We start from the raw sequence: 26,023 nt of genomic DNA, 5'->3' as shown, positions 1-26,023 counted from the left end.
TGCTTTACCTCTACTACCTCTCATATTCAAGGTGAATTCTCAACAGGAAAGTTACGTGTTGTAGTAGATCTACTGTGTTTTGCAAAGATGGCCATAATATTTCCTGCCCGACATTACTCTTCTAGAACCTTGCCACTCCTGCACTGAGGACTGCTCCCTCTTTGATCCTTCTCCTAAAATCTGTTCAGGCCTCTAGGATGCCTTGACTAATACAGTATGGCAGAAGCAACCAGTGCGACTTCTGAGTTAGGCCACAAAAATGCCAGGCACTACCACCTGGCTCTGCCAGGGTGCTCATGCTTGGAACCCCGCCTCCATATTATAAGGAAGCCCAAGCAGCACACGAAGAGGCTCCCACGGAGAGAAACCACAGCCTATCTGGGCTGCCAGCCAACAGCCATGCCAACTTGCCAGCCAAGTGAGTGAACCATCGTGAAAGCTGATTCGCCCATCCCCAGGTGAGTGGCCCCAGCAACGCTGCACGAAGCAGAGATGAGCGCGCCCCCGGGGCCCTGTTCCAAGAGCAAATTCGTGAGCAAAATAAATGATTGTTGTTGCTCAAGCCCTACATTTTGGTGTAGTTTGTTATGTAGCAATTGATAAGTGGGGCACAGGTCATGTAAGTTCTTTGTTCAAAAGCAAGCTAACCCCCTACAATTGAGTTGAAATTCATTGCCTTTGGTGATTTTTCCTCTTTTCTTCCCTGCTCACGTGCTATGTTAGAATGGATACTTCACCAGTTCCAGTGATTCCTTCCAAGGGGAGGGAGTTCCATTAGCCCATCACTGGGACCCCTCACTCTGGCTCCTCTTTTACTCCTCCCCAGTGGAAGAGGAGTGACATCTGACGAGTACCTTTGGGGAAAGGAACTGGCAATGCCAGCTCACCCTGTGCCACCTCTCTCTTGATCCAGGCCTGCCTGCAAAGGGCTTGTGCTCTGCCGTGCTCTCGGCCACGTGCAAAGCCCAGCAGAAAAAACCCTGCACTGTGGGGCAGTCTGACTGTTTCCATCTCTGGGACAGGCTGGGTAAAACTGCATGGCTCTGGGTTTCACTATTTTTATTTTTTTAAAATAGGATTCCTTTGGCTAGTTTTTTTGGTTTTGTTTTGTTTTTTGTATGCACCGCGAGGCTTGTGGGGTCTTTGTTCTCTGACCAGAGATTGAACCTGGGCCCATAGCAATGAAAGCGCAGAGTCCTAACCCCTGGACAGCCAGGGAATTCCCTGGATTTGACTACTAGGGAGCCCTGGCTGTCACTCATCTTGGCCGCCTTCTCAGCGTTAGCCTTTCATCAGAAACAAAGCTGGCATTATTAATCTTATCTACCTTACTTCTTATCTAACCCTCAGCAAGTTCTGAACCAAACAGGAAAAAGCAGGTGTCAGTTATTAATCTATACTGAATTTTAAGAATGGATGATGGCTTATCAAGGCAAGTGCCAAGAGCATCTCTGACTCGACCCTTGAACGCAGGGCCATGCTGTGTTCTGTGATGAGTGCTACACTTCAGTGTGGATTAACAGCCCTTTAACATTTGATTAAGAAGAAAACTGAAAATGCCAGTAGTAAAATCGTTTCAGGCTTGGTCATGTTGAGTTGACACTGCAAACCCCTACCCCCAATTTTTTAAATTGTAAATGTGATTTTTTTTTTCAAGAGGAAGTAGCGGGCATCAGTCCTGATTTATGGAATAAGCAAAATGGAATTTCCATGCGGGTTATTTTTACTGAACATGCTGCCTGTTGGGAGATTGAACACAGAGACAGAGGGAAGGGTTCAGAATGATTGGAAATGTGTTTGAAAGGGTTCACATTTGGATTGCCTTTTTTTTCAAGTGTTAGGGTTAGGACTTGATAGCATTTGGCAGGGAGGGGAGGGCCCACAAGCCCTGGATTACCATTCTCTGGTCAACTGTGTAGACGGAGGCACCTGCCCCTGGTCTGGCTCTCAGATAGGGGAGAGGTGGGGAGCTGGGAAGGGGTGAGGGGTGACTTGTACCTCCGTTCCTCCACCCCAGGCACCAGCCAGTATTTGAGCTTACTGCCTTTTAACCCTCTCTCAATCCTGGCAGGGCAGATGCTGGTTTGGTTTGCGGCCCAACGGGTTCCTCAGTAGAAGGACTGAGTTATAGTGAAAAACATCATAAAGTTGCTCAAAGCTGCACCCCTCCCTCCCACAGATATGTTATTTCACGATATTTTTAAGTTATTTACTGGCAATCTTGTCTTCCCCTATTTTTCCAAAGGGAAGGAAAGAAAATGTGTGTCTGTGTCTGGGAAGGGGGCGGGGAGCATGTCTCTGTACTGTCCCCCCTCTTGTTTCTGCTCCCACACTGGTACCTGACACCTTACTAGGCACCCCTGGCCTCTGTGTCTCTGATGACTCTTTGCCATATTTGAGAACCACCTGATAAATACCACCACAGTGTAATTAGTGTGCTTCTCAATCAGAGGTGCTCCATTCCCAATGGTGTCTGGAAATGTGATGTGGATCTTTTTTTTGGTTGTCATAGGGACTGCGTAGGGCGTGGATACTGGCATTTAGTAGGTGAGGCCCAAAGATGCTAAATGTACTGCATTGTCAGTTCCAAAATGCCACACTGAGAAACACTGAGCTGAGAGCTTAACATGGGCACTTACATTTCAGCAGGAGACTAAGATACGGTTTGAAAATCAGGTGACAATAAGTAGGTAACACACACTAAGCATTTACTATTATCTCATTTGATGTTTGCAACAATCCGATTTTACGGTTGAGGATGCTGAGACACAGAGAGGTTAAGAAAGTTGCTCAAAGTCACACAGCTAATAAAAAGTGGAGGCTGGATTCAAACTCACATCCTGAGTTTTAATCACCATCCTAAAGCAAGAGAAACACCTCTCTTCAAGTTGGAGCTTGACTGACAGCTACAAATTAAAAGAGGAGATGACCCAGGGCAGAGGGGCTTACTGAAACTTTAAAAATCACAGCTCGTAGCTTCCTGGTGGTCTAGTGGTGAGGATTTGGTGCTTTCACTGCCGTGGTCTCGGTTCACTCCCGGGTCGGGGAACTGAGATCCCGCAGCCATGCAGTGTGGCCAAAAATATAAATAAATAAATAAGTAAATAAGTAAATAAATAAAATCACAGCTATTTGTTAGCCACCTATTCATCAGATCAGTCTGAGAGTGGAGAAAGAACTGATTTTCTAAGTAGAAGTAGAAAGAGGGATTTAGGATTTTTTTAAAAAAATCCAGGGAGGAAGAAGTATTTGCAGAGAGGGAAGTCTTCTGCAATTTTTTTCTCTCTGATTCCGTAGCGATTCCACAAGCTCATATTTAATTTTGGAAACCCTCGGAGAAAAATGCAGTAGGTAGACATGAGGGCAGGATGAGTCACTGAAGAGCAACTCTGTCCCTTTCCTTTACACAGCAGCTGTTTCTGTCAAAAAACGCCCTCTTGGCTTGGGTGGCAGAAGGTATAAAGCAAAGCCTAGCCCAACCCAAATATTTCACTGGCAGTTCCGAGAACAAGCCCATGTAAATAACAACCAGCACCTCAAAGGACGCGCACCTTGTTCTTACTGCCTGGTAGACTCTGTAATTCATGTACTGGCAGAGGAAACAAGAAATCTCTCTGAGGATGCCTTGCTAAACAATACTGCTCAGAGCAGAATGATCACAGAACCCACTATGGATTTGATAGTTCTTATGTGTCAGGCACTGGGCTAAGTGCTTTATGTATATTACTTATTGTATCTTCATAATGAGCTTGCAAGTTGTCAAATAATCACCATTAAATAAAAAGAGGTGCAGCGGGGGAAGTAAATTGCTCCAGGTCACCACAAACAAGTGGTGGAGACAGGACTCCAATGGAGGTCCACCGAGTGTGAAAGCATGACCGCCATATTGCCTGTGATGTTCAGGAATGAGGTTGGGAGGGCACAGAAAAGACATCAGGGCTACACATGGACCTCCCTGCCTCAGTAGGTCTGGAATATGTGCATGTTAGGAAAAGATTATCCATGTGAGTGATCGGGGGTCTTCTTCCTCACCCACCCCTCTCCTCAGCCCCGACCCTCAACAAACTAGGAAAACAGAAGTGGTCTCTGGTAAGATGGAGGAGGGATAAGGGGAGGGAGAGGAAGAGGGAGGTGGGGAGAGGCAGAATACTTCCATAGTTTTGTTTTAAGAGGTGCTCTATTTCAATAAAAGAAAGTTTGCCTCACGCTTGTCAGAATGGCTATCATCAAAAAGTCTTACAAGTAACAAATATTGGTGAGGATGTGTAGAAAAGGGAACCTTTGTACACTATTGGTGGGAATGTAGATTGGTGCAGCCACTATAGAAAACAGTATAGCGAGTGGTTCCTCAAAAAATTAAAAATAGGACTACCATATGTTCCAGTAATTCCACCCTTGGGTATTTATCTGGAAAAAATAAAAACACTAATTTGAAAAGATACATGCACCCCAATGTTCATAGCAGTGTTATTTACAGTAGCCAAGATATGGAAGCAACCCAAGTGCCCATCAACAGATGAATGGATAAAGAAGATGTGATACACACACACACACACACACACACACACACACACACGCATGCGCGCGTGCAATGGAATATTACACCTCCATAAAAAAGAATGATTCTGCCGCTTGCAGCAGTGTGGATGGACCTAGGGAATATTATGCTTAGTGAAATTAGTCAGGCAGAGAAAGACAAATACTATTTGATATCACTTATATGTGGAATCTAAAAGATAAAATAAATACATATAGCAAAACAGAAACCAACTCAGATACAGAGAACAAACTAGTGGTTTTCAGTGAGGAGAGGGAAGGCAGAGGGGCAAGAGGGGGTAGAGGATTAAGAGATACAAACTACCATGTATAAAATAGATGAGTAACAAGGGTATGTTGAAGAGCACAGGGAGTTATAGCCATTATTTTGTAATAACTTTTAATGGAGTATAATCTGTAAAAAAATTGAATCATTATGCTGTACTCCTGAAACTAACATAATATTGTAAATCAACTATCCTTCAGTAAAAAAAAAATAAAGTTTGCTTATCTTCTGGGGCTTTTCCTCTAAGACTGGATTAGGTGGCCATTTATCTTCATTCCCTCCTGAGTCATTTAGGACCTGAAGGGAATTCATGGGGACAACGGATTGAGGCCCCTGCATTAGTGGTTGAGACAAAGGAGTGGAACCCTAGGTGGAGGTAAAGGACCAAGGGAACCAGAGAGGGAGAAGGTGGAAAGATAAAGAGAAACCAGGGAGACAGGGTCCCCGGAGCCTGTGAGGAGGGGCTTGTGTTCCCGGGATGAGAGGAAAATGCAGACGTGAGGAAGGGAAGTGGACGCACTCTCACTTTGTATTTGGCCATAGAATCAGGAGGTTCTCCAATCTGGGAATGATCACCCTGTTCCTCCTTTCCCAAAAATAGCGACCTGGCATTGGGACTATGGGTATGCGCACGGCGCATGCGCACACACGCCCACACCCCCATGTTTTGCTCCTGTGTCTTTTCCGTTTTCCTACAACGTGCATATTTTACCTGTGAAATAAGAAGAGGAAATATTTCATCTTGCTACTCAGTAGTGATTGAGGATAATTGTGGAATATATGCTAAGAAGAAAAGCCCCTTTAACATCACCCCCCCCCCCCGGGAAAATTCTTCGAAAGTAGGTGTAAAATAAGGAGCTCGTGTCCGTCCTGGGCTCACAAATCTGCGTGTCCCTCGGGTCGGGGGTGACGTGCAGAGACTGCGCTACATGGAACCCTGGGACTGGCTGTTTTATTTGCTTTTTGTGTCTGTGATCAGAGTATAGCAGTTGTCGAACAAGAACTGGGGCTTAGATAGCGGTCATGCTACAGGTACCCCAAATATAGATGTTCATCTATATTTAAAAAATGGAATTTTCCCTACCTTGGAATCAATGAGCCTGGAACAGAAAATGTTTCTTCCTTATACGTGACACGTATTAATGAAATCTATTTTCTGTTTGGGGAGAAACAATGTATACTGAGAAGCAAACCAGCAATTACTATGACATGTTTTGATGGAGAAGAATTTGGAAAAAAATCTAAATATAGCCGATGTACGCAACTCGAAACTCGAGCACCATTTTAAGCCCTCCTCTGCAGTTAACTAAAATTGATCTCTCTAACAAGAGCTAAAAATAGCAGGAGGAAAAAAATGCCCAGACAATGACTTTCCATATTTCTCCTTGCAGGCATTTCCAGTGACAATGAACTTGACCTTCCAGAGCCATCCTAGAGAGCAGAATAAGCTGACATTTCACAACCCACCTCTGACTGACCACCCATCTAGTGCCACGGACATCTCTCTATTTTGCCATTTTGCTAATGTGTACAGATAAGCTGTTTTGCTGGGCTGGGTTTTGTGTTTCCTATTTTGTTTTACATCCAAAAAGAACATAGGATTATACTCTTTCTGGAGTCAGGAATAATAGGCATTATAAAATAAACAAAAGAAAATATCCGATTCATTCTCCACCAGGAAAAAGCTCATCTTATTTTGTCCAGGTCATTGTTAAATGATGGGTGTCTGTAAATTCACTAGGGGAATTAATATAAATGTAGAAAGCTTCTGTTTTTTTGTTTTTTTTAATTGAAGTATAGTTGATTTACAACATTGTGTTAGTTTCTAGCATATATATATATATATATATATATATATATATATATATATAATGTTTTTCAGGTTCTTTCCCATTATAGTTTATTACATGATATTGAATATAGTTCCCTGTGTATAAGTAGGTCCTTGTTTATTTTATATATAGTAGTGTGTACCTATTAATCCCAAACTCCTAATTTATCCCTCCCCCCACCTTTCCCTTTTGCTAACCATAAGTTTGTTTTCTGTGTCTGTGAGTCTGTTTCTCTCTTATAAATAAGTTCATTTGTATCATTTTCTTTAGATCCCACATATAAGTGACATCATATGTATTTGTCTTTCTCTGTCTGACTTACTACACTTAGCATGATAATCTCTAGGTCCATCCATGCTGCTGCAAATGGCATTATTTCATTCTTTTTTATGGCTGAGTAATATTCCATTGTATATCTATACCTCATCTTCTTTATCCATTCATCTGTCAATGGACACTTAGGTTGCGTCCATGTCTTGGCTGTTGTAAATAGTGCTGCTATGAACACTGGGGTGCATTTATCTTTTTGAATTAGTTTTCGTCTTTTCCAGATATATGCCCAGGAGTGGGATTGCTGCATCACATGGTAACTCTATTTTTAGTTTTTGAGGGAACCTCCATACTGTTCTCCATAGTGGCTACACCAATTTACATTCCTACCAACAGTGTAGGAGGGTTTCTTTTTCTCCACACCCTCTTCAGCATTTATTATTTGTAGACTTTTTGATGATGGCCATTCTGACCGGAGTGAGGTGATACCTCATTGTAGTTCTGATTTGCATAGAAAGCTTCTGTTTTATATAGACCTGTCCTTTAAAAAAAGCAGAGGATGGTGAATTCTGATCCACATGTCCTGCCTGACATTAGAGGAAAGCATCAAACTTGCTTTAAAGAACCAATGCTGTGGATACATTTTAGGAGGTGCCAATAAACAGAGAAATGAAATTTGGAGGAACAAATGTCTAAGTTCTTTTGTATTTTTAAAATGTCCTTTTGCAACAGTCTGGAATTTCTTTTGGAGAAATTAATTTTACTCTTCAAGAGAACTCCCTGGTTTTGCAAACTTTGCACTCTTCAAGGTAAGGGTGCTGGCTTCATTAATCCTTTCTGTTTCTCACCAGGGGCAGAGGGACATATTTTAACTTACCAGCTGTGTAGCCTTGGGCAAATTACTTAACCACTCTGTGCCTCACATTCCCCAGCTGTATAAATGAGGAGAATAACACCACCTTCTCGTAGAGTCACAGTGAACATTAGATGAGATAATCTATATAGTAAGGTGTTTAGAACAATGCCTGACACACAGTAAGCCCCATATGTAAGTTTTAACCATTGTTTCTATTTACAGCTTTCCCCTTAGTTATCTATTTTACTTACTTTCTGGATGAAAAACAGAACATATAGTCATGGAGACAGTGGTTAAAAATGTTTGAAATTGTGCCTCTCATATATTTTCCAGACTATGAATTTGTTCTCACTATAATAAATAGTACAGAGAGATGCTTCTCCAGTGTTGGGTAGCCCTGGTCTCATGTCGTAACATCCCATTAAGGATTTCAAAGGATCTCAGAGGAAACCCACAAGCTTGGGTTTGATCATGGTCCCTTTGTAATTGCACTGTTCCCTCCATGCTCGTTTCAAGAGCTTCTTTAGAAGTTCCGGGGAGCACAAGTTGCCCCTCTCTGGAAGAGGGTCACCAGTGTGCCTTGCTTAAAGAACGAGGTGCTGTTTTGCCCCTTCCTGTCTGAGCTAAGGCCTGTGTCCTCACTCTCCCATTTATCCTCCATGAAAGGGTCTAAATAGAGCACACGATTGCCTTCCATGGGCAGCTACACGTGCCAAAGCTCCCACAAGTCAGCTGGTTTGCCAACGTGATTCCGGGCCCGAGGACCGTCTCACGCCGGATCCCTGCTCAGAGATGCTCTTTCGTTAGAGTTACTTTTCTTCAGCATCCTTAGATTTCTGCATCCCTTCTCAGTCACTCAGCTGAACCAGCTGAGCACTATTCGTCACTCCTCCGAAGGAAGAAGAATACCATTCCTTTGATCATTTGAGTTGCTTTTCTCTGCTCTCATTCTAATTTATTTCTCTACTGCTGGAATTGAGGTAGTCATCCTTAACATGGAATGACTTATAATTTGTTACTGAAATGATTCTGCCTAGGGAACAAAAAATGAATTTTAGGGCTTCCCTGGTGGCGCAGTGGTTGAGAGTCTGCCTGCCGATGCAGGGGACATGGGTTCGTGCCCCCATCCGGGAAGATCCCACATGCCGCGGAGCAGCTGGGCCCATGAGCCGTGGCCGCTAGGCCTGCGCGTCTGGAGCCTGTGCTCCGCAGAGGGAGAGGCCACAACGGTGAGAGACCCGCGTACAGCAAAAAAAAAAAAAAAAAAAAAAGAATTTTACTAAATTATTATTATTTTTTCAAATGGAAATGCTAGAAGTCCTCTTGGTGGAGAAAACATTAATTCAGTGCTGCCTGACTCAGTCTGGCTAAAGCCATAAAGCAGCAGCCATTTGCCAATGAAGAATTATCTCTAGGGGGGCTCATGCATTCATTCATTCGATATTTATTGAGCATCTACTATGTGCAAACTGCTATCAGGCCCTGGGAATACCAAAATGAATGAAACCTGCATTCTCCCCTCAAAAAGCAGAAAAGACAGAAAGATGAGCAACAGAAAATTACCACAAGGGGAAGTGAGCATTTGTGGAAAGTTCTAGGAGGAGACTGAAGGAGTAGTTCCTTGCCTTGGCACCTGGTTGGGGAGGGGGCAGAGGTGTGGGTGGGGGGATGCAGGCTGTGGCCCTGCCCTCTCATCAATGCAGCCGAAACAGCTGCCAGAGGCCCAGGCCTCTACTAGAACCTCTGTGATATTTTCGGCTCAATTGTTGGGAATAAATCATTCATCTGTGTGGGGTGCAGAAGCTTCAAGGACACTGGAACAGGACACGTGGATAACTAAATAAAAAGAAACAGCCTTAAACTGCTGGCAAGGAATGGAGAGAAGGATAAATGAAGAGAAGACACCCAAACTGCAGCTGTTCTATGGGACGCTGATATCAGTCACCTATAAAGAGCAGGAGAGTCTCCACATTCGCTGTTGCCCACATAGTGCACAGATCTTCATTTGCACACTTACAAGACCCTGGATTAGACTTTCTGGAAGTTATGATGGTGTTAGAGGTGACTGTCAAGGGAGGGTTGAGATAAATGTTCTGCCCATGTCAGAGCAGAGTTGGCCTAAAGTCCACCCAGGCAGCTAGGATCCTTAATAGAGACCATTGGATCTGGCCCAGTGATGGTCAGAAGAGCCAGGGTTGACATTTGTCTCCGCCCCCAACTAGCTGTGTCACCCCAAGCAAGTGTGTTCACCTCTCTACAGCTCGGTGGTCAGATCTGGAAAATGGGAATATTAATAGTGCCTACTTCCGTGTTGACTGCACCACAGGGCACTTCAAAACTGGTAGATTTACTTGGTAAGGGAAGGTGAGGCTCATAGGTTAGCGGCACAATTAAGGCAAAAGGCATGAATTTTTAACACTGTCGATAAATTATTCACAACTCTAAAAAGAACCCCCTTTTTTCTGCCTCCTTAAGACCATTTCCTTCCTACTTTCTCACTCCTCCGAACCAGGTTCTGTGAGCTTCCCTTCTGAGACCTGGTTCCCATTGCCTCTACTCCTTCTGCCTCTGTCAGTCCCAGGTCACACTGGTGCCTGGCAGTGCCCTCCAGACCTGGGACTCAGCTCAGTGAGCCAGTGCAGGCGTCTGAGACTTGTCCTTATCTTGCCTTTGCATCAAGCTTTGAGAACACTGACTATAAATGAATTTTCTTTTAGGCTCTGGATAAAAAATGATTTTCATTTACTGGATTACAGTGAGAAGACCAGAGGCCAGCTGGGATCCGAAAGTCTGATTTAGCCTGGACTTCCTTTATAAAGAGCGAAGCAGGAAGAGTACTGCCTCAGGGCCCTGGTCCTGTCACTGGCAAGTCATTTCTGCCCCCCTCTCTGGGCCTCAGTTTCCCCTCCTGTAAAATGCAAGTTGGCCAGTGACTCCTAGGCCCTCTAGCCAAGACCTTAGTGTAGATTCTGTGTAGAGCTCTGTTTGCTGACATTCAAAACAGCTGTACCAGATGTTCAACTGTGTCCTTGTTAATATCTGCTTGGGAGTCAAATGAGCAGCTCCAAGGATGGCAGCTTTCATTGGTCCTGCTTCTGAGGTGCCCTGAATTACTGGGAGAAACGGGTCATAGCCTTGACGAGCAGACCTGATTTATCGTACACACTCTACGACATTTGCACATACCATGCACGTGGGAGTGCATATGTCCAGGATTCCTGTATGTGGACTAGACTTTCAAGGAAATCACATTCCATAAACATCTCCCTTATTATTACATTGCTTTTTTCCTCAGCCCATCTTAGTAGTTAGACACCTACTGCTTCTCAGTAGTTGAAAACAATGGCTATTTTAAAGGCTCCGGGAAGCTGAGTGACTGGTCGGTGATTACAAAGAAACACCCAAAGACCCTCCCCTTGAAAGTGCTGTAATCTGACTTTAATGCTACACATGGGACAGCCAGTAATTCTCTTGCAGGGAGTAATTATTAATCAAATCTGAAGACCCAGTAGGATGGTCAGCTTTCCCTGAATTGCCTGGGAATTTCTTGGTTTTAGCATCACAAGTTCCCAGGACCCCTGAGTATGCGTGAACCGGGAGAGCGGGTCACCCTCATACCCAGGATTCTTAAATTTCAGTGTATGCAAGAATCAACACGTGTGCTCATTAAAACTGCAGATTTCTGCGGTGGGAGATTCTGATGCCAAATGTTTTCCTGACCACACTAAAAAGTACTGATAAGAGCTTACTATAAATTTAATAGCCGCGGTATTTGGCTACCAGTGGTTCTTGAACCCATCTGCACATCAGAATCACCTGGGGAGATTTTTAAAAATACCAATGCCTGAGTTGACCCAAGTCAATTAAATCAGAATCTCTCGGGGTGCGGTCAGCCCCCTCTCACAGCGGGAGAACCACTGGAAGAGAGAGAAGACACAATGGCCATTATTTACCTTTGGATCTTTGGTGCCTAAAACCTCAGCTGCCACCTGGTTTCGGACCACCCACTCTCCCCCACTTCCTCTCCTGCTATAATATAGGAAAACTACTATGGAGTACAAGGTGGCGCCATCTGTTGAAACTGAGGACAGTATCACTTCTAGGTATAAAACATAAGCTTTTGGATAAGTGCGTCTGGAAACCATCTAAATGTCCGTCCACAGGAGAGTGGATGAATACAGAATGGTGGTGGAATCGCCCAGTGGAATACTACACTGCAGTGAAAATGAGAGCATCCAAACTACAGGTACCAACACTGGAACAAAATGACCGTAGATTTTTCTAAAGTTAGAGGCTATTGTGACTGGCTTCTTGGGGACTCAGAGGCTTCACTTTGGCAGGTGGCTTGTCTTGTAGCAGAAGATTCCTGGGCACAGCCATAAAACAAGGCTGCACAGCATAGAAGCCTCGTCGTGCTAGCTGGTAGAGCTCATTTTGCCTGTTTTGCAAACTTAGAATATCTTCATTGCAATCCAGAATTTGCACGGACTGACATTTTCGTGCCAGTTTCTGAATTGTTTTTGAACAGGTACAAAGTCTGACACTGCATTTTCATTCATCATTCCTCTCACTGGCCACATACAGCGATAAACCCATTAGAAATGCAGATGTTACCGGGAGCCCAGGATTTCAGGACTGTTATCTTGTTTGGCTTTTCTAAGTTGCTGACAAATATTTATTTTCAGGAAGGCCCACAGAGCTTACCTGGTCCTAGTTTGGCCACGGCATAGAGGAGGTCATAGTTAAGGACTGGTGTGGCATCACTGATGGGCTGCCAGCCGACAGGAGGAGAGGCAGGGGGTGAGATGAGAAACTGTTTGGCGGGCTGTGGTGGAGCCAAATGCAGTTTGTCTCCGTCTGTCTCTGGAGTCTGGACCTTTCAAACACAGTAGAAATGAAGACACATGATTCATTGTGGCCTCAGATGTGCCATGTTGTTCCACTAAGACGCAGAGCCTGGCTCTCAGCCAGGTGTGACAAGTGAACCAATGAGCCAGGCTACAATAATAGTGACTACTGACCACACACCACGTGCTCAGTTACCTTATTTGATCCGCAAATAAGTGGATCTCAACATTTAGCTGCCTAAGAATGACCTGGGAAGCTTACTGAGGCGGATTGCTGAGCCCCGCTCCTGGAGTTTCTGAGATCGGGGGCAGGGCCTGAGAGCCTGCATTGCTAACAAGTTCCCAGGCGATGCTGATGGTGCTGGTCCTAAGACCCCTCCTTGCCCCTCCCCTCCCCTCCCCATCCTTTCTTCCTTCCTTCCTTCCCACCTTCCTATCTTTCTCCCTTCCTCTCTCTCTCTCTCTCTCTCTCTTTTAATTGAGGTGACAGTCACATAATTTGAAATTAAACCATTTTAAACTGAACAATTTCAGTGGCATTTAGTATATGCCCGATATTGTGCAATCACCACTACTATCGAGATTCCAAGTATTTTTATTACCCCAGAGGAAACCCTGTACCCATTAAACAGTTACTGCCATTTCTGCCTCTGGTCAGATCGTGGCAACCATCCATTTGCTTTCTGTTTCTATGGATTTGCGTATCCTGGACATTTCTTATAATCAACTCATAGAACACGTGATATTTTGCATCCAGCTTCTTTCACTTAGCATAATGTTTTCAAGATTCATCCATGATGTAGCATGTATTAGTACTTCGTTCCTTTTTATGGTTGGATAATATTCTACTGAATGGATAGACTACAATTTGTATATCTGTTCACCCATTTTTGAACATTTGGGTTGTTTCTACCTTTTGGCTCAACCAACTCTAATAACCTGATTAAAAAGTGGGCTGAGGACTTGAATAGACACGTCTATAAAGAAGACATACAAATGGCCAATAGGTAAAAGAAAAAAGGATCAACATCACTAATCATCAGGGAACTGCAAATCAAAACCATAATGAGGTATCACCTCACACCTGTCAGAATGGCCATGATCAAAAGAACAAAAGACAACAAGTGTTGGTGTGAATGTGGAGAAATTGGAACTCTTCCACACTGTTGGTGGGAATGCAAATCGAGCAGCTGCCTTGGAAAACAAAATGGGGGGATTCCTCAAAAAAAATTAAAATAGAACTACCATATGATCTAGCAATTCTACTCCTGGGTATTTATCCAAAAGAATTGAAATCAGTACATTGAACAAATATTAGCACTCCTATATTCATTGTAGCACTATTTGAAATCGTCAAGACGTGGATACAACCTAAATGTTCATGGACAGATGAATGGATAAAGAAAATATGATATATACATACAATGGAATACTATTCAGCTTTAAAAAGAAGTAAAGTCTATGTTCATTTCATTGTGTCATCTCTTCAGAGTCCAAAGGCGGAAATGATCCTTACAGACCAATAACAGATGGATTGAGATAACTAATAATGAAATGAAGACACTAATGAAACATTATGGACATTGAGTTTCTACTGCTGTGGACTTCATAAATATTGCCAAGAATTACCCGTGCCTTTTTATAATAGCCAGAATTTATTTTTGGATAAAATAAAACACAATATTGATTTCCATATGTTTGTAACTTTTTCTCATGGATATGAATCACTGAAAATGTACACAGTCCATTAAAACTGTCATATAATTTAATTATAACCCTGCTAGCTAAGTCGTGATCAGAGCATTCTTATTACAAGTACTAGCTGGCATTCACTGTGCATTTACTGAATGTTAAGCACTTTAACACACAGTAATTCACTTAATCCTCATAATGACAGTGTAGGGAGTATGTTATCATCCCCATTTTACAGATGAGGAAACTGAGGCCTAGTGAGGTTATGTAACCTGCCTAGATTAGAACCAAGGCTGTTGGCCCTCAGAACCTGCTTTCTAAACCACTATGCTGTCCCTGCCTGGGAATCATGATATAAGTTTGTTTCTCAGTGAACGAATTATAGACTACAAGCCAATCTGAAAGTAGAAAGGGCTCCATTTATATTTTGAAAAGGTAAAAAAAAAAATAATGCAGGGCAAAAGGATTCACTTTGGTAAAGAATGATCTTACCTGTGCAAAGTAGAGTTTTAATTTTTTCCCTCTGAACTGGGTTTCATGAAGCTCTATCCTGGCTCGGGCTGCAGATTTGGGATTGCTGAAGTTTATTCGGACACGTCTGAAACTCTTAAATAGCTGGAACGTCACACAGTCATCATAAGTCCGGAACAGACCCTCAAATTTTTCCTGATAAAAACAAACACAGAGGAAAGTCCATTGGCCATGTATCTTGTACTATGCCAGATCTGACAAAAACAAATAACTAGGTAAATAAATAGGCTCTTCCTAACATAAAATTAAAACAGAACTCTGTAATGTATTTTTTTTCACCTGTTGGTCTGCTACCAGTTACTAAACATGCCTGTGGATTCTGTCAAAGGACTCATAACCTGTGTCTAAGGATCTGTAGGGGGACCAGTGAATGGGGTTAGAAATTAATGAAAAACCTGACAATTATGCAAAGTGTTGAGTGTTTCAACATATATGTTTGTTTCTGGGAGAGGGATCGTAATGGTCATAAGATTCTCAAAGGAGTCCATTATCTCCAATTGAGTAAAGCATGTGGTGGACACTGCTAGTGATTATCAAGCTTGGGGGCACTGTTCTTGCCTACATGTATGGGAGCCCACACGACCCAAAATCCTTCTAGTCAGGCAGTGCCATGTGATTAGTTCTGGTCGATGAAATGGGTACAGAAAGCAGGAAAAAAGCCCTCGAGAAAATTTTCAGTCTCTTTCCCTGAAGATGCCATGTGCTCCAGATGGTAGCGTAGTCAGAAGTAGGATTCTCCTCAGCCTGGGTCTCTGAGTGACTCTGTGGAACAGAAAACATCTTTTTCCCAACTCCCACCCCATCCTATAGCTGACTTTGCCTTGGCAAAGGAAAAGAACTCTCTAGTGCATGAAACCACTGAGATTTGTGGATATTTCTGCAGCACAACCAAGCCTATCACAATACAAAGCAATAATTAAAAAATTTTGATTTGACACAAATTTCAATTCAACTGAAGAAATATCTATTCAATGCTCACTTTGTACAAAGGATGGTCTTTAGGTTTTAGAAGGCTACAGAGATGAGGATCGTTTTGTTCTGAATCTCAATGATCTAAGAATCTAAGGTGAGAGGCAGACACAGACACAAATAAGAGAACACCTGCAAGAATGGGGAAAGACGTAAAGGAAAACTAGAGAATTAAAAGAAATACATATATATATATTAACACCACCTATCTAGTTCCTCTTAGTTTAAAAAGTAAAAAAAGATCCTATTATGAGTAACAAAACCAGTGCATGTTAAGTTACTCTGTGTTCTTAAAGGAGAAATTGTCACTAAGGAAATAACATCTATTAAAAAAATAAAACAAAAAAACGCTGATTCTTTTATTTCTACAATAAAAGGCATTTTGTCATAAGAGTGAGTTCAAGTGAGAATGAAGATGCATGAAAGATTAATACTGCGAGATTCATTGCATTTGCATTTGTAAGGGACAAAAGGGATAATTAACTCAGCCTTTCCCTCCTCACCTCCATCATTTTACAAATCAGGGCTCTGAGGTCTGAAGAAAGGAGGACCTGCCCACGGTCACATGGGCAGTTATTGGCAGAGCCAGGACCAGAATACACAGATGTTTTCAATTACATCCATAATTACCCTACTAGACTGAGAGGGAGAGATCGTTGCATTAATAAGAGCAAGAGATGGAGAGCAATAAGCTTCCCCAAGGCTCCTGTGTGACCACATCTAACAGAATCAACAAGGTGATGTCAGGTTAGAGAATCACTGCCCTCCGAGGCTGCATGGGAACAGGAACTCAGATGTCCGGGAAGGTCTTCCTGCCTCTTGGACATCCAAGTGAACTTGTCTCAGACCCTCAAGTCCAAGGCTTGTGATCTTTCCAAAGGCTGCTGCACATTTCTGAGATTCCCCAGTGTGTGGCCCACCATAGTTTCTCCCATTTTTGACTCATGTCTACACACACTTGTTGTCTTTTTTTTTTTCTGTGTGTATGTTTTTTGTTTTCTGTTTTTATTTTTGTTTACATATAAGGATGTTTATTGAAACCTTGGTGGCCATGGCAATTTTTTTTAAAGAATTTGAATGTCATTAATAGGGAACCTCTTTTTTTTCTTTATGTATTTTTTTCCACATTTTTTTAATTGAGTGAAAGATTCTTTACGTTCTATAGAACTTTTATAATTTTCAAAAGATTCACACACACGATTTCATAATAATCCCATAATAAACCTTTTCAAAACAGCTTTTTGTTTCAGTTTCATGACATTTATGGAGAGATTTGAGGGGTTCTTCCTCCTTTTCAGGCTCTGTTCTTATTCCTCTTTCCCTAGCAAGAACAAAACAGGGGTCTTTCCTTGTTTGTTCCTTGGGTATTTTTCATTCTCAACTCTCAAACCTTGGGATCAGCCAACTCCCAGGCCTGGGGCTTCAGCCTGGGGCTTCCTAAGAATTTCTTAGGAATTCTTTCCCAACACTCCTGTGTTTTCCTGAACAAGAATCCTGGTGAATAAAATGCTTTCTGGTTCCTCACAATGGGAATAGTCTCGGCTGGTAAAATCAAAGCTGGTGGTTTGATTAATCTGAGAATTTTCAGGAATGGGAGGAATTAAGAAATTAAAAGATCTTATTTCTATGTGGCATATCATATCTTTTAGGACAAAATCCATGGGTTTCTTTGTGGCTCTATGTTTTGCCATTTCTAGTGTGGGAGTTTCCTTCCTGCCCCCTCCCCAGGACCTCAGCATAGCCTTGGGGGAGGAGGTGTTCTTTTCCTTGGAGTCTAATTCCTTGCTTTTTGTATTATGTCTTCTTTATGCTTCTCATCTCAGCCTTTTGGCCTCAAGAGCCTGGATTAGGAGAAAGGAATCCAGGAGGCGAGGCTTCAGGCTTGGGGCAGGGGTTATATGAATGTCAGACGTCAGTGACGACTGCAATTATTTTCTCCACTATTGTACTCTTCAAAAGAGGGTCCCAGGTAGCTAATACGGGCAGCAAGCTGGAGGTGGCGGGTGACAGAAGCCTCTTTGATATCACTTGTTTTGGGCTTAGACCAAAAGCAAAAAGAGGTCTTCCACCAGACCGGGGGTGCAGCCCAGGGCTCAGAGACCAGGGTTTTCACTGGCCCATCTGGGGCCCATCTCTATAATGATAATAATAAACAACTAATTTTTACTTGGCTTGTCCTCTCTGCACAGGTCTTTTGAGAACCTGTAGTGGTGGGGGTGACGGCTGGCCAAGCACTGGGAATTTGCTGGCTATCTCTATTTTTTTTCCCACTAGTGACGTGACAAACATTTCATTTGCTGAGGCAGTGGGATACCAGAGCAAACTGGTGAGAGGCAGACCCAGCGCAGTGAACGTGCCAGGTGTACCCTTAGACAAAGCAGTGACTTGATCAGAGCCAGCCCCAGGGGTTTTCCACCTGCCTTTACAGCAAATTTTCTACGGTTTTGATGCCCAGGCTCCCACCAGGCACACAGTAATATTTTCCTGACCTTTGGCTGCCAGTTTCCTCCAGTCTGGTACCCCACAAACACAATAAGTTAATTCCTCAATAGTTAATCTCTTTTTAGCCACTGGTTTGGATAAAGCTGTACAACGATGATCTCAAACTCTGGTCTCTGGACCTTGCTACACACAAAAATGATGGAAGATCCTAAAGAACTTTCTTTTTTCAATTTATTTTATTGAAATATACTTGATTTACAATGTTGTGTTAACTTCTGCTGTGTAGCAAAATGATTCCGTTATAAATATATATACATTCTTTTTCATATTCTTTTCTGTTACGGTTCATCACAGGATATTGAATATAGCTCCTTGTGCTATACAGTAGGACCTTGTTGTTTATCCATTCTAGATATAAGAGTTTGCATCTGCTAACCCCAACTTCCCAATCCATCCCTCCCCTCCCCCCACCCTCCCCCTTGGCAACTACAAGTCTGTTCTCTATGTCTGTGAGTCTGTTTCTGTTTTGGAGATAAGTTCATTTGTGTCATATTTTAGATTCCACATATAAGTGATATCATATATTTGTCTTTCTCTGCCTGACTTACTTCGCTTAGTATGAGAATCTCTAAGTCCATCCTAAAGAACTTTGTTAATGTGAATTTTATCTATTCATGTTTATTGTACTAGAAATTAAAACTGAGAAATTGAAAAATATTTATTTATAAATTCATCTCCTAGTAACAATCATAAATCCATCATATGACAAAATAATCTTTTTATGAAAAATAACTGTTTTCCCCAAAAAGATAACATTTAATGAGAAGACTGGCCTGGTTTTAGATTTTTGCAAATCTCTTTCATTTCTGACTTCATAGAAGAGACCTGGAATCTCATATCTGCTTCTGTTACATTATGCTGTTTTGTCTGAAGGGTTTGAAGAAAAGCTGGCCTCACCCAAATATGTGGTTGGAAAAGGGAAGAGCATTGCAATAGCCTTTCAAGTAATTGTGAATATTCTTCCTTGATACTTCATCAAAACTCAACTAGTGGCAGTTCCTAAAAGTCTATTGCAATGTTCAATCTGAAGCCATAATCAAATAACATTTTTATTTGATTACATTAAAATCCGTTTATCTACTTTGCACCTTTAGTGGGCTTTTTACTCATGCAGGATTCTGTCATAGTGTACATCGGTCATTTGGAAAATATTGGTTCCTTGAGTTATACAGCTTTTCCAAATGTTGACACATTTCATTACACAATATCAAAAATCACATTCACTAATATTACCACCTATCTTATCAAAAAGTCTTTCCATATTGGAAAGCTGTCATATCCTTGTTGGTGGATACAAGTTTTCCAAAATTCTAATTTTTGCTTGAAAGTATGTTCTTTATCATTGGCAACAGACACTGTCAGTTATTTTCCTTCAAGTGACACACTCATTCATTCGTTTTTGATATAATGTCCGCCAAGTATCTATGTCTGCATAACTATGGTTTGTCTGTTCGTTGTTCTTTCTGCGTTCCAGGAGAAAAATAAGCATCTAGTGCAGCTTAGAACATCTTAGAACATTTTCTCAAGTCACACATTGTATTTTGGTATGCCACAGAATTGCTTTATGTGTACTTCTCACTTCGTTATTCAGATTATTAAAAAGGCATGTGCTCAAGAATAAAGAGTTAATAAAACTAATAACTTTAACTGCTTCATCAAGGACATTCTGAAGTTAAATAGGTATTTTTCTTTATTGCACTTTTTTTTTTTTTAACTGTGAGTGTGTGGCTGTGAAGAATACAAATACTAGTAAGTACAGTTAGGTGCCACTGCACTGATTCATACCAAAGTACCAGGAGTTTTAACCACTATTGCTTTTGCACCATGGGTGAAAATGTCAACATGGTTGACAAAGCAAATAATGTCTTAGTGTTATTATGGAAATAGTTTTGACCTCATGGGAACTTCCAGAAGTCTGTAGACTACTCTTTGAGAACTGCTGCATGATAGGACTTCAGAAAAAGTAAGGATTTAGTTGGCATGGGGTGAAGACAAGGGGTCTAGTGAGAATCTTAAGGGTACAGCATGATGGAGGTCAAGGAATGGTCTGCCTCCACTTGAGTGATGCCCAGGGGATAAATGTCATCAAGAGTAATCTAGGGGGCTTCCCTGGTGGCGCAGTGGTTGAGAGTCCGCCTGCCGATGCAGGGGACACGGGTTCGTGCCCCGGTCCAAGAAGATCCCACATGCCGCGGAGTGGCTGGGCCCGTGAACCATGGCCGCTGAGCCTGCGCGTCCGGAGCCTGTGCTCTGCAACGGGAGAGGCCACAGCAGTGAGAGGCCCGCGTACCGCAAAAAAAAAAAAAAAAAGAGTAATCTAGGATTGGTATGGGGAGGATGTGGAGGGATCATTTTAGAACACGAATTGTACTCTTAGAAAAATTAACAAGGGGCTCTAGAGAAGAAAGTGAGAGAGGCTAGGAGAGGATGTTGGTGGGAGAAGAAGGACCAGGGGTGAAGAGTGGTGGTGGATGAGGACGTGAACACGGGGGAGGATGCTGTGTCAATGGAGGGTATCCTGAGAAACTGACACCCTTAGCAGGGTAGACAAGATAACCAGAAAAGGAGAGTGTGGTAGGTGGTAAGACCATGCAGGTCTCGGGGGCTTGAGGTCCAAAGCAGAATTTGATATTTTTACCCTCATCAATTTTTATCAGCTTCACCCTTTATATAGCAAGGGTTACAAGGTACACATAAAGACATTTCAGGTAGTATGCCTGAAAATTATGAAAGTGGCTGCTTACCAGAGAATGGAGATCCAGACCTAACTCAGGCCACATTTGAAATCAAATAACTCTATGGTTTCAAATAGGAACACTTTGGAATTTAACATTTTCTACCTTTAAATGTATTTGCTTTCCTTGAGTAGGCTGGACAGTGTGGAGGCAGGTATAGACGAATTGCTACCAATAGAAGCATTGATTGCTTTCCCTGGAGAAGTTCACTGTGGTTTTCCTTAAACCTTCTTACTTTATCTCTGTTATAATTAGTCCTTTATTTATTATTTGTGCCCCACATTAAAAACAGATTCTAACATGACTTATAAAGACATATAAGAACAAAATGAAACAAAAACAGAAATTGGGTAGAGAAAAAGAGGAAAACAAGGGTAGAAAGATAAAGCCAAGAAGGAGGACTCTTCAGAAAAGGTGAAGAGCTTCTCATAGAGTCTTGACCATTTGCCACGGGTGGGCCAACATTTTGTCTCTAATTTTTCTCAAAGCTGACATGATATGATAGTCTTCATCAGTTATGCAATTCTCAGGGCCAACAGGGTAAAGATGAGCCTGGTCTTAAAACCAGGCAGAAGGATCTGTCCAGGGTCCTCATAAAGAAGGTCCGGTGATGTGGAGAATGCTGGCCTCAGTGGCTACAGAACACAGACCAAGTAGCAGGTGATTCATTATAGTTTCCGATCAAAATGGAAGCAACAATTATTTTTTAAGTCAACAGCCTTTAACAGCATCCTCAGGACTTAGGAAGTACTCAATGGATTCTACTTGATTGGTTGATACAAAAACCCCAAGGTATATTATAGACTATCAGAACATTGAAATATTACCTTCAGTTTAATTCTAAACCAGACAGGTTGCAGATAAAAAATATTGTCTAATATATTATCTCATTAAATCTTCACTAAAGCCCTTTGAAGGAGAGTTGGAATTACTATTATCCTTGAGTAACACATGAAAGCCAAAGAAGTGAATGGCCTCCGCAAGGTCACCCGACTAACTAGTTAGCAAAACCAGAACTAGTAAGGTCAAGTTGTTTATACTACCGATATACCATGGATGCCATGCAAACAAGTGAGAAGTCTGAAAAACCAAAATGAGAAAAACCAGCTTTCCTTGTCCATCCAGAAGAAGAGTCCTGTCCTGGAAAACGTGGCTGCCAGAGAAATCCAATGGTGACTTTACTGCGTTCCAAACGATGCTTTATGCCTTCATATATTTTTCAATTTTCTCAGTTATGATCCCTTTGGGTATAAATTATCTTAATAAGAAATTCAGCTTCCCTCAAAATCACAAGGCTCTCGTCTGTCAGATAACACCTCCCAGAAACAGCTGAAGAATGAAACAATTCATTTAGGTTTATCACTTCTCAGTGGATGCTCCGGGTGAGCCCTGTGCAAACCCCATGTTTAAGGATCATACTGGATTTTATAGGCTGCTCAGGAGGGCCTCCTGTCAAAAGGACTGTTATTGTAAATCTTCCATAATGCAGGCTCCTTACGTGACAGGCATAACCAGGCCTGCATGTAGGGATTTTTTTTTCATCTGGATTTTAACCTGTCAGGATTTCTTAGGCCAGGCAGACTTGTGTTAAATCATGCTTTGTTCCCTTTGTGGTCCTGATATTAAATTTAAAAAATCATTGTGAAAGGAGGCTCTCAACTATTCCTTGCTGATAAAAGAAGAGGACAGACCTCATGTCGCATAACGGTTCAAAAAAAAAAGATAATTCACTGGTAAAGGCACAAAAGACTTTATCCCTTCTCAGTGGAGTCCTTGTGAGAGACAGAGATCTAAAACTCAGATCCTAACTCCAAAAGGAGCTGCTTTGTCCTAAAACCTCATGAATTCATCACACACCTTTCTCGGCAGAATGCTTTCTGTGGTCTGTGTTTGGTTCTGTTCTTTCATTCCCAGCAGTGACCCTAAAGTTCACAGAGGCTGTATAACATTGCCATGCGAGCATCCATTTTTACTTCTCTTTAGTTAAGGAAATCTCTGGTTCTCTACTTCCACTAAGCCGCCATCTATGCATTTAGAACCGGAAAAACAAAACTTCCCAAACTCCTCCAAAACTAAGAAACCGTACAAGGGCTAGAAACTGGAATGACCTTGGAATAGGGGTGAATCTAAGTATCGTGGAGCCTGAAGCTTTTACAACTTGGGAAGCCCTCCTGAAGCAAAATAATACAAAATTAGGCACGAAGTTAGAATTTTGTTTTTGAATGAGAACCAAAAAATTCATAAGGAATAACTTTTGCAAAATTTACAGACTATATATATGACCATGGGAACAGGCCGCAGGGCCCTACCAGGGCCTTGGTAGAGACCCACGCAAATGAGGGGCCCTTAAGCTGCAACTTCATTCACTTCCCAGGAAGTATGACCAAGAGAATCATGAGTCACCTGGGCCATCACCAAGTAGTCAGCAGTCTAGGTTTCCAGAATAGCTAAAACAAGTACAAGGCTTATATAACTCTCAGCTGATGACGTTCATTTCCCTAAACGTTTGAATCACCAGGATGAGAACCAAGAAACTAAAATCTGCAAAGTTTCCGCCCAGGTCTCATATTATAGATGACTGAGTCCCTGCCACACATGAACCCATTTTGTAAATACCCAAGATGGAGGCCTGAGGAGAAGGAACAAGTAAGGGGGTTGCTTGGACCCCATCCTGCAGCTGCTCAGTAAGGGCTGGTAAGTGCCAGACGGGGAGACCAAGAGAGGAGCTTACAGGTGGCGCTGTCTGCGTGCCTACGACCCTTGCACAGCAACTGCCCACGCTTTGGGTGAGGAAGACCCTCCCAGCACCTGAATGCAGGACTGGTTCTGGTGGGTCTCACTGCCCCCACCAGTGAGACCAGGGGACTGTGGAGCCTGGCTATGCCAAGCAAGATACCATCTGTGGATGCCTGCATGCTTCCTTCCTGCCCCAGGACACTTGTAAGCCTCCCAAGGGGTCTCTGAACACCTAGGGAGTGGCAGGGAGGAGCACCCCTACCTGTAAGGGGGATGGGCCAGGAAAACGAGACCTCTGAGAAAGTGGTTATGAGCACAGTTGTCTGTTACGTGCCATAAAGTTGGACGTCTCTGCATGGTTATAAATACAAAGGGAGCATCCGACAGTCCTTTTATAGCTGCTACATTTCAGTTTACAGTGTCAATGGCTGCCTGGGTTCCAGGCATTTGCTGAGAGCTAACGGCTGCTACATCCTTCTCTGGGCCAGCAGCTCCTCTTCTCTGATGGTTAATCTGCAAGAATGCCTGCGGCTATCATCAGCCCTGATTAGACACAGGCTCTAATTGCGCATGCGTCATTGATGAACTGCACGGCTCCCTTTACAGCTTACCCGAAGACAGGAACTGCATTCTACATTTATTTAAATATTGATTTACCCATTAGAGATTGATAAAGAGAGGCAATATAAAGCCATGTTACTAGCACAGACTCTAGACCCACACTGCCTAGTTCAAATCCCAGACCCAGGATTTGTGCAACCTTAAGCAATTTACTTACCCAACACCTCAGTTTTCTTATCTGCAAAATGGGATAATGACAGAATCTACCTCACAGCGCTATTCTGAGCATTAAGTAAATTAATATATTTAAATCACTGAGCACAATAAGTTTATTCGAGCTGTTAGTATTATGATTCCCACATTTGAAGATAAACAATGTTTTGTTTATATGTCTGTATTTGGTCCGCTGGCTCTAGCTGTACAAATCTCCCTATATCTAAATCCAAGTATATAAATATATCTATGCCTACATCCATCTATATTTATATCTATACTTGTACCTGTATCTAATCCTTAAAATATTAAGAGAAATTATAGGAATGCTCAGAGCGATATCTCATATAAAATTAAGTCTAATTATACTAAGGTGATTTTATTGATGTTATCTACTTAAAATGTAAAGCCCCAATTAACCATCAAGATTTCTTTCTTGGCTGCTAAGCTTTAAAAGTTTCCTTTAAAAAAACAATGTGGTAAATTAAATAATTCTAAGGAGGAAATCAACTGGGTTATTGCCTTCAATCTTTGCCTTTGGAAACCCTGCACCATTAGCAGGGGCTGAGGCTCAGAGAGACAGTGAGTAAATCGCAAAGACAACAGCCCCTACTGGAAATATCTGAAGATCAGACGAATAGGAGATTTGTTAAGCCTTTCCCACCTGTCTCCTTTCACCTGTCCGAATGCACCTCAACTATCTTTTAGACAAACCCGTCTCCAGAACTCTAGCCCCCATATTCCATATTCTAGTCCCCAAATGTTGCCTGGACATTTCCTTTGGGTTATTCGATAGGCGCCTTAAATTTCATGCCTCTAAAGCCACATTCTTTGCGGGGGGCAACCTCTAAATCTGCTTCTCCTCTTTCTCAACAAATGGACCCCATCTACTCAGTTGCTCAAGCCAGGAAGCTGAATGTCATCCTGGTCTTTTCCCTCTCCCTCACCCCACATCCCAGCAGTCAGCTTGTGTTCTCTCAATCTTCCAGCACCTACTCTTCTTCCTCACCAACTCCTTGGCTCACCACAGCTCTCCCGATGGCCGCACTAGGTCCCCCAGCTTCAGTCTGGCCACCCTCGAATCAACCTTGAAAGTCTACTGCAAGACAGGTCTTTCTAAAGAAGAAAATTCTGATGATATAGTTCTTCCATAAAATCCTTCGGTGGCTTCACAGAGCTTCTAAGAACATGGCGTGGCTTAGCATGAAAGGCCCTTTATAAAATGGCCATCACTCACCCACAAATCTCACATTCTACCCTTTGCCTAATCTGTACTCCAGCAAATTTCCACTTATAGGTTCCGAAAGGCAGCCTATTCTGTATCTCCAAGCCGTCTCCAGTTGTTCTCTCTTCTGTCTGTGACACCCTTTTCCTTCAGATAGCTTCTTTTCTTTCCCTTTATTTTTTTCCAGTTTTATTGAGATATAATTGACATTTTGCATACGTTTAAGGTATAC

At 42.3% G+C, this 26,023-nt stretch overlaps 1 protein-coding gene across 2 annotated transcripts in view; it reads right to left on the bottom strand.

Moving 5' to 3' along the window:
- The window catches only part of RCAN2 (regulator of calcineurin 2), a 258,886-nt gene that overhangs the window by 6,076 nt on the left and 226,787 nt on the right, over positions 1-26,023 (bottom strand). For both annotated transcript variants that reach the window (XM_029242529.1, XM_029242530.1), the window contains 2 exons: positions 14,812-14,985; positions 12,485-12,656 (listed from right to left, as the gene is read on the bottom strand). In XM_029242529.1, coding sequence (XP_029098362.1) covers positions 12,485-12,656; positions 14,812-14,985 — 346 coding nt within the window. The remainder of the gene's footprint in view (positions 1-12,484; positions 12,657-14,811; positions 14,986-26,023) is intronic.

The sequence above is a fragment of the Monodon monoceros genome, unplaced genomic scaffold (genome assembly GCF_005190385.1).
Source record: "Monodon monoceros isolate NGI ecotype Baffin Bay Population unplaced genomic scaffold, NGI_Narwhal_1 Super_Scaffold_3, whole genome shotgun sequence".
NCBI lineage: Eukaryota > Metazoa > Chordata > Mammalia > Artiodactyla > Monodontidae > Monodon > Monodon monoceros.
The sequence above is the reverse complement of the archived record's forward strand: the minus strand, read 5'-3'. Positions and strand labels throughout refer to the sequence as shown.